Raw genomic sequence first — 13,983 nt, forward strand, 5'->3', positions numbered from 1 at the left:
ACAACCCTTTTCCCCAAATACCATTATAATACTGCGGCATATCGGCATATTAAAGCGTACTAAATCATACTAAGCGTGATCGTAAAAGTAAGCAAATCCTGCCTCATTAGTCTCACGATAGTTGTTATTGTGGTGTGCCTCAACGTTAATGAAATTTTCACATTTGGTACTCCAAAGCTCGAATGAGAGTCTTGGAGAAGAAATTTTAATCTGGAAGTAGTTTAACTCTCCTATAAATACTCAAAAGTCTAAAAAGTAATAACGTACCTATTAATTAGGATAAATTCCAAGTTTTATATAACATCAAATCATATCCAATTCTAACTGTATAATGAAGTAAATAACACTAGTAAATCGTCATTTCCGCCACGAGAAAGTTGGCACTGGTTGACGATAACAGGAACTCTTTAACATCTCGAGTTGAGGCTATTTTTAGTTCAAATCACTACACTAAGTAAAGGCCAAATCGTTTATTCATCTGATTTACATAACGATTGAGAGATCGGTTAGTATAATATGCCAACGCGTTTAACGTTAGCTCAAACAGGGGAAGTAATAGCTGAATAAGACCTAATAAGAATTATCCCAAACGGAAAGACACCACTGATTGCTATTCTAGTCACTGTACTGATAGTCTTAGCTTATTATCTTTATTGTCATGTGTTTGTTATAAACTAAACTACGTATGATTCTTACGCAGAAATTACACATATGAATATAGTTCACGGCCATTTTGAATTTCTACCTCGACTTAATACGTCGTTTCTTTTAAAAAGACTACAACGTTAAAACAAAGCCTACAAATCACATTTAAAGCCAAAAATCGACGTATTAAGTCGAGGAAGAGATTCAAAATGGCTATGAACTACGTTTGTTTGTGTTATTTTCGTGTAAGAACCTTACATAGTTCCGTATGGTGTTTGTTACAGAATGTTCACGTTAAATAACCCTTTTAGATTTGTCTCCCAAATTTGCTAAAAACTGTTACCTTTATCACCCTTCATCCCTAAACAGTAGCTATCTGTTCAACCGTACACACTGTGGTCGGGTTGTTATTCATCAGCTGGCTACCTACTCTTAAACCCTCGACAAATCGGTAACCAGCTATGCTTAAATATCATAATTCATTCTACCATATAGGAATCTAACCCACCCACTCACCTGACCGTGGCAGAGCGCCGTGAGTGAGTTCAAGCGATCAAAATCTCGGCCTGTTATATCAAGGAATTAAAAACGTACATCCAATACACATACACTCTCTTCCCCTAACTGATTTGAAATTCACAGTGATTACACTACCACCCTTAACTATCCAGGAAACACGGAGAAACAACCCTACCCATTAAAAGTTTAATCTATAAGATGGTCGATATTTCTACTATTTCTCTATACAATTTATTGTAGATCAGTATAAGTTTTTAACTGGTTGACTAAATCATTTATATTCATACAAGTCTTTAATATTCATAGCATAGATTAAGGGGAGACAACCCTATTAATATTATTCCGCTTGGATAATCATTTATCGGGAACATCAAAAGGAAATGACAATGGAACTTGACGTCTAAATTCTCCGATACTAATTGGATTATTGGACAACTGGCAACACTTCGCAGTTCGCAATGGGGAAAAATTCGACAACACGGTGGCATGGAATTCTATCCTCAATTTTCAGCTGACGAGGATTGAAATGCCTCTCGTGAGTGAACAGCGATAGCTTAATCTTTAATGACTGTTGTCGAGTTTAAATTCAGTCCACATTTTTATCCAATTTCTCATCCGGAGCGATGCGTTATGCATGATAACAACTTGTATTTAATTTAACATTTTTATTCAATTTGTAAAACACAATTAAATACAAAATAAAGGGTAAAAATTATTGTCATTGTAAGCCATTACTTTAATAACGACAGAGTGTTTTAAACACGCAGAGAATCGCAATTTATTATCTGTATTTCATTGGAAACTTCGTGATTTCTGATTAAACAGTGCTAGACTAGTAGAGATCCTCTTTATAGATCACATTAAATTTCACTTCTTCACAACCTGTAGTTTAATTCCGGTATTGACAACTTTGAATTTGAAGCTGTTTCAAATATACACAAACCCGACATTTTATTAAATGCTCTCAGTGAAGCCGATAATCAGACCTATTCCCTTTAAGTTTTGTCCATAAAGCTCCTTAGTTTTTCCCACAAATAGTTCAACACTTTCGAATCACTGTTCATTGTTTCTGTCCATTACGACACTAAATTCACACATTCTTGATAGATCTGTCCCCATTGTTTTGAACACTTTCAATGTATCCTCGTCCGGCATCACCAATCTTAAGTACATCTAACAAATTTCCCAATGTCTTGTCCCGATACTGGCGAGGAAAGTATTTAGGTAAGTCAACATTATGGGTTATTTGAACATTTTCATTCGATTTCACAAATGCCTTAGCAACACGCTCTTTAACTTCCGGTTTAGGGTTCATTGTTGCTGGAGCACTTGCTCTAAAATTCACATCATTATTAATCACAGGAGATTCCTCATCGACCAAAGATCCCAGTGTCACAAAAGTAGGATTAATTGGTTCGTTCGTGGATCTTTTTATATCATTAGTATGGAATTTGGAAAAGATTACTCCGTTGTTCAATCCTTGATCCTTAATGTTACCTCGATGTCCATCAAAACCGTCGGTAAACTGGGTTTTGAAGGCTTTTTTACCACCAAGCAAGCTACTGGAAAATTCATGCTGTCTAAAATGAGCGTCCGGCATCGAAATACGTCTGTCAACATTGTTGACGTCATGACCGACGTCTTTATGTCCAAATACGCCACGCTTATTTCTGCCGTATTCCCGCCCGCCGCCATTGATTTGCTTTCTGGTCCACCAATTCTCGATTTCGCTTGGAACAATATATCGTCTGAGAGGTAAACCTTCTAAAACATTATAAGCTGCTAATCGTCTGGATAGCCATTTTTTTCTAGCACCGATATCTCCAATCGTTTTCAAAGTTTTTCTGTTTGTGGTTTGATGAGTGGTCGTCATGTGATGATGATTCCTGTTTGTATCTTCACTGTGACCCATCAGCGCTGATTTTAAAAGATTCTCCACAAGTACAATTCTTTGATTTCTGCTCATTGCAGGCGTCATCTTGGTTCTTCCAGAAGTTTTTACTTGGTCTACTTCCCTCTTCATTCGGTTACCGCCATAATCCGCCCAAACAGTACCACTTGGTTGCCATGGCTCATTGCCTCCTTCAAGTTTCTGAAGATCATTTTGGCCGTCCACGAATCCCGCAGCATTAAGTTCAAATACGTTGAAATCGGGTTCGTTTGGAACGCCTTCGGCATTTCTTTCTACTCCTTGTTGCAATCCAGGTCCGTCGTAATCGATAAACTGCTGCGTTTTGCCGTAATCGATCCAATTATAATCGTTCATCTCAGCGTTTCCGGCTTCAGCTCCTAGCCCCTGTACAGCTGGTTCTTCAAAAAATCCACCATTTTGTTGTCTAACTCCTCCTTCGTATTCTCCGAAACCGGCATAATCAAACCAGTTGATTTCATTAAGATCTCCTGGAGCTCCGTCAACATTTACTCCATTTCCGACAGCGATCTTTTTCAGCCTTTTAATCTGGGCATCTGTGAAAGATTGGTTAGGGTCTGTATCAGCAATGGTAGCAGTACGCTGATCACCAACCGCCGTTGTTTTACTGCTCTGATTATTCAAAATTTGAGATTCTGCTTGAGTGTTGGTTGCTGCGTTAATTGCTCTTACTGCAAGACCTCCAGGATTATCGATTGTGTTTAGTTCGTCCTCCAGTCCTCCATTGTTTTGCTGTTTGGTGGTACTATTCTGTGTTAGGTCTGGAACTCCGTCGCTTTCAATGATGATATTAGGGTTTTCTACAACACTACTGTCTCCGGTTGGTGCATCCACAGATACACCCTTAAGCTGTCGTATCGGATTAACAGCATCGCCCACACCAGGATAGGCAATTGCTGCTGTTGGTTCTGGAGTTGCTTGTATGGTCTGACCAGTTTCACCAGCTTGGTTTATTTGCCTTTTCCAGTTTTCTAGTAATGGACTACCATCTATGGCATTTGTTTCAGGTATAGTTTCGGCATTCCAGTCGGGATAGTTTATTTGCTTATTCCATTCTCCTACAAGTGGAGTGTCGTCTATTGCATTTGACACAGGTGTGTCTGTAGACCAAGTGAAAGTCGTGGTTTCCGGTACATAATCACGGTAATCAGTATTTGTCACACCATAATCCTTCCACATATCATTTGCCATCTTTACAGTCGTGGTTTCCGGTACATAAACACGGTAATCAGTATTTGTCACACCATAATCCTTCCACATATCATTTGCCATCTTTACAGCACCATCAGGACCATTATCGGTTAATACATCTACTGCAGCATTTAATGGTCCATTGGTAGTTCCAAGTGTCCACGGATCTATTTGAGCATTGTTACCATCGATCTCGGGAGATGTTACGCCATTTGTAGTTGATACAACGTTGATGGTAGTGGCTTCACCTTCATTTGCGGTAGCTGTTGCACCATCGACCGCAGTAGCCATTGCACCATTGTTTGCGACAGCCATTGCACCATTGTTTGTGGTAGGTGTAGCACCATTTGTAGTAGCTGCTATTCCGTGTGGCATTCGGTCAAAGCCAAGAGGTTTATGTCCAGTTTTAATGAAATGTCTTTTCCATGTAGCAATAGATTGAGCTATCATTCCCGGCCAATCGTCGTCTGCGAAATTAACGTTGTTAATGTCCCTCAACACCCACTCGTTCACAGCTTTAGCAATTTTCATATTAGTAGCAGCTCTCTTTGCCCTTTCTATGCTTAATCCATAGTCGGTCCAACTATAATCATTGTTCATTGGTTTTGTCAGTTTACGGACGTCCCACCAGCCTTCATTTTCAACCTCTCTCTTTTTTCTGTCATTGGTGTTCCCTCCCCAGCCGTAATCTCCCCAGTTGAAATCTCCCAACCAATTTGCATTACCAGTTTGTCTGGCAGGTTGCCATCCATTATCCTGCCAGTTAGTCTCACCAGCATTAGGTCGATCACCAGCATTGATTTGAACGGTTCCACCAGTTGTCGTTTGGTAATCCGGGTTCATTTCACCTATCGGTTCTTGAAACTGACGAACCGTTTCACCAGTGGCCGTTTGGTAATCCGGTGGACGAACGGTTCCACCAGTGGTAGTTTGATAATCTGGATTCACTTCACCAACGACCTGCTTCACATTTCCGGTGTCAGCTACAGGTTTATCTCCCTTGATCTGTCCATTGGCTTCAACAACCTGATTCTGACCATCAAATCCATAATCAGTATTCCCATAATCTACATTAAATAAGTTTGTACCGTCCATCATCTTAGGATTCGTCTCAAAGCCAACATCGGCCCCGTTTCCTTCGGGATTAGCTTGAATTTCAGGAACTGTCGGCTGCTGACCGATATAATCCACAGCACCCCAATTATAATCACCCTGGTTTCCAGTATCCAGCAGATTTCCAAGAGCATAATCCAACCAGTTGTAGTCTCCATTATATATGTTCTGTGGACTGACCAGGGGTGGTTTTCCCCAACTGTAGTCGCCAGGGACGTAGTCTGCATTCCATGGACCTCTCAATCCTCGCGGAGCCTTGATTTTCTGTGTATCAGCTTCATCAACAACATTGTTGGCATCGTTAGGAGCATTCAAGGCTCTCGATGCTTCTGTCCCGAACTGTAAATCTGGTATAGTATCGACAGCAGGATTTGTTGTTCCATTCCAACCAGGGTTCGGTGTTGTGGTGTCAATTGGTAGGACATTTTGTGCACCATTATCGGCATTATCTATTGGATTTGGTGTATCACCATTTGTCACAATCTGTCCACCACTTTCAGCCATTGCCCGTTCTCTCCAAGTTACTATTGCCATGGCAATCTGTCCCAACCAATCATCATCACCGAAATTCACTTTGTCGATATCGCTCATAATCCATTTATTCAAATCATTGATGGTGGCAGCTCGTTTCGTTTTTCCACTCTTTAATTGGTAATCAAAGCCATTGGTCATTCCTTTTAACTGGCGTTTGTCCCACCAGCCCTCATTTTCTACCTCTCGTCTTTTTCTATCATTGGTGTTCCCAGCCCAGCCATAATCTTTCCAATTGAAGTCCCCTTTCCATTGCCCAGCTGGCACATTTCCGTCAGTCACTGGTTGTACCTGTTTACCAGCGTTCGTATAGTCTACAGTTGCATAATTCACGCCGGTATAATCTGGAGTGATGGTTTGTCCATTAGTAATGTAATCTGCACCATTCAGTTGAGACTGTCCAGTATAGTCCCCATAATTATAATCGGCGTTGTTCTGGGCGTTGTTTTCATTCCCCCATTGGTCCACTTTCACCGCCCTGTTTTCAGTCCAAGCATAGTCGCCCCAGCCGTAATCTCCTTTGTTAGCGTCAGCCATCCATGGTTCAGGATTGACAGGAGCATCAAAATTGATCTGATTCAAATCCATAGTTACACCATCCGTGACCACGTAATCCTGACCTGTGGTTTGTTCTGGGTTAGGGTCAGTCACAGCTGTATAGGTGTTTATCAATCGTGCTGGTTCTAGGAAATTCTGGGTCATTGAGCCCTTCTCACCTGTCACCTCATTAGTGAACTCCATTGCAGTAGCACTAAAGCTTGGGTATGCTGCCACTATGTTCCTAGTAGGAACTGTAGTAAAATCTTCAGCAGCATTGGCATAAGATAAGGTTGTATCAGGTACAGCTGGTAAAACAATTATTGGTGTATTACCATTTACACTACTTGGAACATTCACTGCCCCTAATGTGGGATCATCTACAAATGCGTTGATTGTTGCTGGTACGTTTACTGGAGTCGTTGGTCCTTCAAATGTTGGAGCGTTTATGTTCATACTTGAAGGTACGTTAGTGATAGTTGTAGCGGCAGCAACTGCGGGTATGTCAGCGTTTAAATCAACTGGTACGGGAACTAGCAATGGGATATCACCGGGGGTGTTCATATCGACTGTTGTATCTGTAGTGGGATTACCATAATCGACAGCAAATGCCTTGACTTTATCAGCAGCATGACGCTGTTTCCAAACTGCAATGGCCATGGCGATTTGTCCTAGCCAGTCATCATCTGCAAAATTTACTTTCCTGATATCTTGAAGAATCCATTCATTCACGCTTTTTACTCGAGGTGGCGCTCTTTTATTTCGGTTGTTGCCTCCTTGACCATAATCTGCGTTGTTGTTATCATAATTCTTTGCCCTATTTCCGTCATTTGTTGCCCATTCATTCGCAGCACCTTGTTCTCCAGCAACACCATTATCAATTTGCCAATCACCTCCCTGTGACTTCATTACCGCTGCAAAAGGAGGAAACTCGGGATCTTGTCCATTGTCAACCATATAGTCGATGCCGTCGTTTGGTTCTTGGACAGGTTGCTCGCCAGGCCTGTAATCACCCCAGGTGTAATCAGCTGCAGCTGCAATCTGGCGCGGTGACCACGTGGTTACGGGAACATCAATAATACCATTGTCAGTTACACCCATAACATTTCCGGTGGCAGTGGTAGGCGGAAGATCTGTACCACCATCTGTTGGGATGAGAGTTCCTGTATCTCCGATGGGTACATCAGAGGTTTGAGTACCTACAGCTACACCCTGTTGCACGGGTGGAAGATCACTTGGTGCACCAGTCGTCGGGATGAGTGTTCCTGGATCTCCGATGGGTAAATCAGTTGTTGCAGTACCCTGTTGCCAGCCCGCTAGTTCGTCAGCATTGTTTGCTCTGGCCTTAGACTTGGTGTTAGCTAAGACTTGCATTCGGTTCCACTTGGCAATAGCTCGAGCTATCTGTCCTGCCCAATCAATATCAGCAAAATTAACATGACTGATTCCTCGCATGACCCATTGGTTCACATCTTTCATTTTAGTGGCTCGTTTCTTCTTTTCGTTACCATAGTCACCCAAGACATTTTCATTCCATTGTTCCAAACCATTGTCAGCATTTAACATCCGGGTTCCTTCCCATCCATCGTTACGTCCTTCACCTTCAAAATCGACTTGTCTTTTCCATCGATTTGGTTCTTCCCATCCATATTCTCCCCATGCATAATCTTTCTGATTCCAGTTACCATTATTAGCGTTTCCAGTCGACACTTGTTGGAACGCTCTCGGTCCTTCGAATTCCCCGAACTCCTGCTCGGCCATTCCATTCACACCATTCCCATTGGCAATGCCTTCATTTTCATTTTCACCAAAAAACTGTTGACCATTGATTCCTTTCGTACCAACAGCTTGGGTGTTTCGCCATTCAAATTCATTATGTTGACCCATTCCATTTACCCCAAGTTGTCGTGGTGCCCCCGCACCGTGAAGTTCAGCCATCTCTTGGTTAAACTCTTGTGCCATTAGACCAGTATTCCCATTGGCGGAAGTGATGGCGGCACCATCGAGTTTACCTACAAGAAGAAATGAGTTAAAGGGGGTTTAAAGAGGTTTTCTAAAAAGTATCTTGTGTAACAGGGACATTGATAGCATCAATTTCCAACATTTCAATTTTCAATCAAACGTCTGTGGATCCCTCAATTCCTCTCAAATCGAGTGTTTATTGACGTCACTAGGGCCTTATGTGGTAAAGCTTATTTCGCGATTAGTGAAGTCATCAAACACTATATTTTAGTGGAATTGCAGGAACTACAGACGTCTGATTGAAACTCGAATTGTACCTCCACTGTATTGTTTCAAAACGATGTTGCCCCAAAATATTCACCAAATCAATTCAATTTTTCGAAAAAGGTTTGGGTGAGCCTTCTCTGAATGTCCATGAGAAGGTTGCGACAAGTGGCTTGTCCACCAATACCCCAACCCCTCCTTCCCCACACCCCATGTCCCCTATTTGTATATCTAGTCTCGGTGGGGAGGGGGCTAGCACCACCACGCCACTGAACACAGACAATACCATTAATATGAGTGAACAGAAAAGAGAAAAGAAAGCATTACTTACCGATTATGTCCATCAACACCGACAAGAACAAGCACGATGTTAACCTCATTTTCAAGATCAAGATATCAGTGGAGTACTGTGCCCTTGATTAATCAAGCAGAAATGTCCAACTTGATAGTTCTATAGTTTCAGCGATCTCAGATGAACCAAACACGTAACAGGATCTGTTTATAACATCAAGGATATCGGAACGTTTACCACAATCCACAACAAGATAGGATGTTCAGCACTGGTATATATAATACAGAGAAAACAGGAAGTCTTTATGACAAGTCCTTTTTCTTTTCACAACTCCGCAGAGTTTAAAACTGTGATTTTTACAATTCACACTACGAAGTTCAGTTCAACAATCATCAAAACGAAAACATGAACTTTGTCACTAAAATATGTAATAAAGTACAGTTTCTCACTTGTGTTCCTCGAATGATGAGTTCGACTGAACGACAGCTTTTTGATTTTGATGTCTTAGTTAAAAGATGTTTATATTTATATCAGTCTTCGTCTGCACCTTCACAGCAGACGACCAAATCCGCGCCAAAGAGTTCACGGCCCACCTTAAAAACGTCATCTTGAAATTGAGAATTTTTTGTCCAGTTCACAGTCAGTTACATTGATGGTAGACAAATCACAGATTAAATGGTTCAAAGGTCAACTATCGTGGAGAGGATTATAATCGTTTTTTGTGTTGGTTTGTTATTCAAGATTTTAATTTGTTTTCTTTGTGGATTTAAGTTCTGATCTTTATATTCATTTCGTTTCATGTAGGCCTCATATAAGGACAGGAAGTTGAGCGCATACGATTTTTGCTTTTATCGACGCGGGCTTCACAGAGAGCAAATTAAAATTACTTTTGAATACTGCTTCTCATTCTTGTGCCATGTTTTTTGTCATCGTGGAGGTCCAGACAAAATCATGTACGGAACTTGGGAATTCGTGCTCCATTGTTTTGACGACAAGGCTTTCTAACTACAGCGTCCAGCAGCGAGGTAGAGGAATTTGTCGGAAAAGATGCAGTAACTCCAACCGCTGCAACTATAATTTTAATAGCTAATGTATGCTTATATTACCTTTCTAAGAAAGCTATGTAGACAGTGTCATCTTCTCTTCAAATTTATCCCCCTTTTTCATATTTCACTGACCAAAATTAACCTGTGACCTCTTCCCAGGTGGCTGTGGTTTTATGATTTAATTCGGTGGTAGATTAGTCAATGGGGTTAATATATTTAGTTATTTTTTAGAAATCAAACCTATTTTTGACCTACGACTTGAAATATTTGGTGTAGAGTAGATTACACCATGGTGAGGAAGAGTACAACAGTTCGAGTAGTTTTTCAATCTAGACGTGCAGACTCCTGGACAGTCAACTTATTTCTTAAAATGGCAAATCGTGCACTTGGGTATTGGTTTTCATGGCTGATCCTTCATCATTTGGAAATTCAGAAAGAGTTAGCTAATTTCCCATACTGCACACTGCACTATACCAATCAGCCAATCGGATGCAGAAAATTAGGGCGTAAAACACCATTTCATTTTCACTTCCTTATAAATATAGTTTGATATCAACTGTGGTCTATAATAAATGCAATAAACTGCCCTTGATAAAATCAGTAGTTGTGGTCTGCTCTAAACAAGATTAGCCTCCCTTCAATAATCTATTTTTAGTGTTACTATTATTAGAAAATGACAGTTTCTCTTGCACCACGGATAGCAAGGAAGACTGGTTCTATTGTTTACATGTCGTTACCTGTTGAATAGTCAAACCTATATAAACCTGGTCAGCGTTTCCCAGTGCTATATCTCATCAAAGGTCACTGATTAGGAACAAGGTAAGCCATCAATTGATATTTCTCTATTACTGCTCATTCGAATTCACTACATTGCTTGTATTGAAGCCACGCCTACTAACGTTATCGCTATACTGTAACTGACTTCGTCTGCTTCTCTCTAAATAATCATAATGCGAATCTAGATATTTAGTATTTGATTTATCAGCAACTATTTCAACGACACTGTCATTGTACCAAGCATTCGCTTTGCTAATTAAACATGATACTTTCGTATGCTCAGATACTAAAAATGAAACTATTGTCTTCAAGTATCACTAAGGAAAAGAGATCCGAGGGCAGTTATTATAACTGGGTGATCAATATGTAGATTGTAGGTATAGTAAATAATATATAAACAAGTCCGTTCAGGGGATTACTCAATCTTATCGAAATCACTTAAGCTACAATTACTACTTTATCACAGCCGTCCATATACTGAAACTATACTGAAAGGCAAAAGACACGTCACTTCTGAACATACTGGGTAAAACTTAACAGACACTGGCAGTTACATTTTCTATGGTTAATAAACACGGTTGCTATTTTTTGTTGTCTTAACTCCTTTTAATACTGACTTTCTCCGATGTCTTTACTTACATAACCATTTAAAATAGGAAATAAAATTTAAAGAGCCTGCTCTTTTTCGATTTCCATCTGTCGAGATATCTTTAACGTGCAGAGCCTGTAGCTCTCGGGACCTCGGTTTATTGTTCCATCCGAATGACTAGACACTTTTTCCATGTCAGCCCCTCTTACAAAGCCGTTATTAAAACAATGTTTATTCTTCTATTGCAGGTAAAAGTGATAATGGAGGGAAACAGTAAACAACAAGAGATAAACTCGATCAAATCTGAGTTTACTGGTCGATGTCGAGTTACTGATGGTGTAAAAGATAAATTTACCCACTCTATCACTATACAGCCTCAAAATATGGACGTTACCATCAAATTTCAGATAACAGGTACTTGTTTTTATTGATGCGTTATATTGGTGGCTCATGTTCGTAGCTCCACGATCTCAGTGTAAGGAAGAGTGGAGGTGGGTTACTAGGGTTGTGTTAAAATTTAAGGGTTCGACTATGACGTTGTGCCTCGTCTGATGCCTTTTGGATTTGCTTCCTTACTCATACCATGGATCACAAGACCAAGCTTGTAGTTATTTAGGATTATATTGTTGATACATATCATTTTTTTCAGAGACGTATCCAGGTTTCATTCCAACTATATCTGTTCGATCATCCAGTCTCCACGATGATGATAATGCTGATCTAGTAGACGCCTTGATAATCGAGGCAAAAACTATGTTAAATAAACCAATGATAAAGGCACTGGTTCAGTTCGCCGAAAAATGGTTGAACGAAAGAAGTCTGGGTCGTGGAACGAAGATGAAAAAACCGACGTCAAACCGGAAGCATAAACAAAAGAAGAAACCAGTGGACGAGGAACCGGAAGGGAAACAAGCCTCGATGAAAACTTCAGAAGACGTCATTAAAAGAATTCAATGGGATCCAGATCTACCTCAAGAAGATTTCCTCGTAGGCTACATCGACCGGTTTTTAGGCATTCAAGAGAAATATTTCACTGCTTTTTCGTGGGAGGATATTGCCACTGTCGATTATAATGTATTAGCTATCCCACAACACAGGATACAGTATTTCAAATATAAAGACCTGAAGGTTTGGGACAAAAACGAAAAATTGGACAACGTGTTCGGGTCTTTGGGCAGCGGCAAGACAATCACTGAGATTATCAAGAATTATGTCCCCCAAGAGACTGCAGAGGGTACGAATGATGATAACGGAAGTATACAAAACGTTACCGGAAGTGATGATAGCGACAGTGATGACGATATCGTTGTTACCTTGGATACGACATCTGTAAACACGTCTTCATATCTCGATCACATGAACAAACGTCCTACTCATTTCATAGCTATACGTCTTGATAATCAAGAAACAGTCCAAAAATTAACGGACGTCCAGTCATGTGTTAAAACTAATAAACCGGAACTGGAATCGGGGTTCATGCCTCCAGCGTGTTTCCACATCACGCTATGTACGCTGGGATTGGATGACCAAAATAAAATCCGCGAAGCCAGTGAACTTTTAAAAAAATGTCAAGACGAATTTAGTAAAATGCGACCTGTCGAGTCGCTGAAACTTACTGGAGTGGACAACTTCTACAACCGAACCGTTTACGCCAAAATCAAATATCCCAAAAAGTTTTTGGATTTCGTGGACTATGTTAAGCTATGCTTCGTGAATGCTGGTATTCCAATTAGGGACAATTATGGATTCGTACCTCACATTACCATTTTGAAAGTGAGCAAAGAATCCTCACGAAGGCTGGGATCTAGATTTCAGATCAGTGATGTGTACAGTGATTTTAAAGATGGGGTGCTGGGATCTCAGTCCGTTGATAGACTCAGCCTGTGTAAGATGGGAGACGAACGACAAGACGATGGCTTCTGGGTTTCTTTACAAGACATCGACTTGAATACTTAAAGATTTTTTTCCACGAATTTCGTAAGAAGTTTACAGTCTGATTTTCTCAATTTACATCGACATAGTTAAACTCTCAGATGTACTGTTTTATAAGATTCCAAAATATCTTTTACGAAGCTCAGGGCGACACTTAAACGCACAAAATCTGAGAGCAATTAACAAAACTCGTATCTCATCGTCGAGCTGAACGATCGCAATCTGCTTCAATTCAGTTGTTCAGATTGGTTAACACCAATACATCTATGTTCTGTTTAAACATCCTACTATTTGATATATGATATATAAGGTTATTCCAAACCAGCAAAGCCATTATCCTTTTTTGTACCGAACATATCATAAAACTGCTTATTGTAAACTAAGATATAGTAGAAACAAATTTGATTATATGCCAAGGAAAAGATTATTTAAAGGAACAGAATTAAGCACCACTTTTTATAAAAGAAAAAATAAAATCTTATTATATTTATGATAATTGTTTAATGAAACATTTGTTGATATAATTGTGTTACTTTCCCTGTCTTGCCTTATATAAATTAGAAGGTCGGCAACGATTGTGTTATTGTGTGCCATTCGTCTTAGTCATGTAGTTTGTCGATTTACTCAACCAATTCCAATATGATGACTTTCCATG

General features: G+C 40.1%; 2 protein-coding genes across 2 annotated transcripts; one reads left to right on the forward strand and one right to left on the reverse strand.

Moving 5' to 3' along the window:
- Window positions 1-2,254: 2,254 nt before the first annotated feature.
- Window positions 2,255-9,072, reverse strand: LOTGIDRAFT_170087 (hypothetical protein; the record flags this gene model as incomplete). The annotated part of the gene is made up of 2 exons (XM_009068724.1): window positions 2,255-8,478; window positions 9,024-9,072. The coding sequence occupies 2 exons, from the start codon at window positions 9,070-9,072 to the stop codon at window positions 2,255-2,257; spliced, it is 6,273 nt and encodes a 2,090-aa protein (XP_009066972.1).
- A 1,635-nt stretch (window positions 9,073-10,707) lies between these two features.
- Window positions 10,708-13,352, forward strand: LOTGIDRAFT_237039 (hypothetical protein; the record flags this gene model as incomplete). Its single annotated transcript, XM_009068725.1, has 3 exons — window positions 10,708-10,849; window positions 11,645-11,810; window positions 12,046-13,352. Exons 2-3 carry the CDS (start codon window positions 11,657-11,659, stop codon window positions 13,350-13,352), a joined length of 1,461 nt encoding a protein of 486 aa, XP_009066973.1. The 5' UTR covers window positions 10,708-10,849; window positions 11,645-11,656.
- Between the last annotated feature and the right edge of the window lie 631 nt (window positions 13,353-13,983).

This window comes from Lottia gigantea (genome assembly GCF_000327385.1).
Source record: "Lottia gigantea unplaced genomic scaffold LOTGIsca_93, whole genome shotgun sequence".
NCBI lineage: Eukaryota > Metazoa > Mollusca > Gastropoda > Lottiidae > Lottia > Lottia gigantea.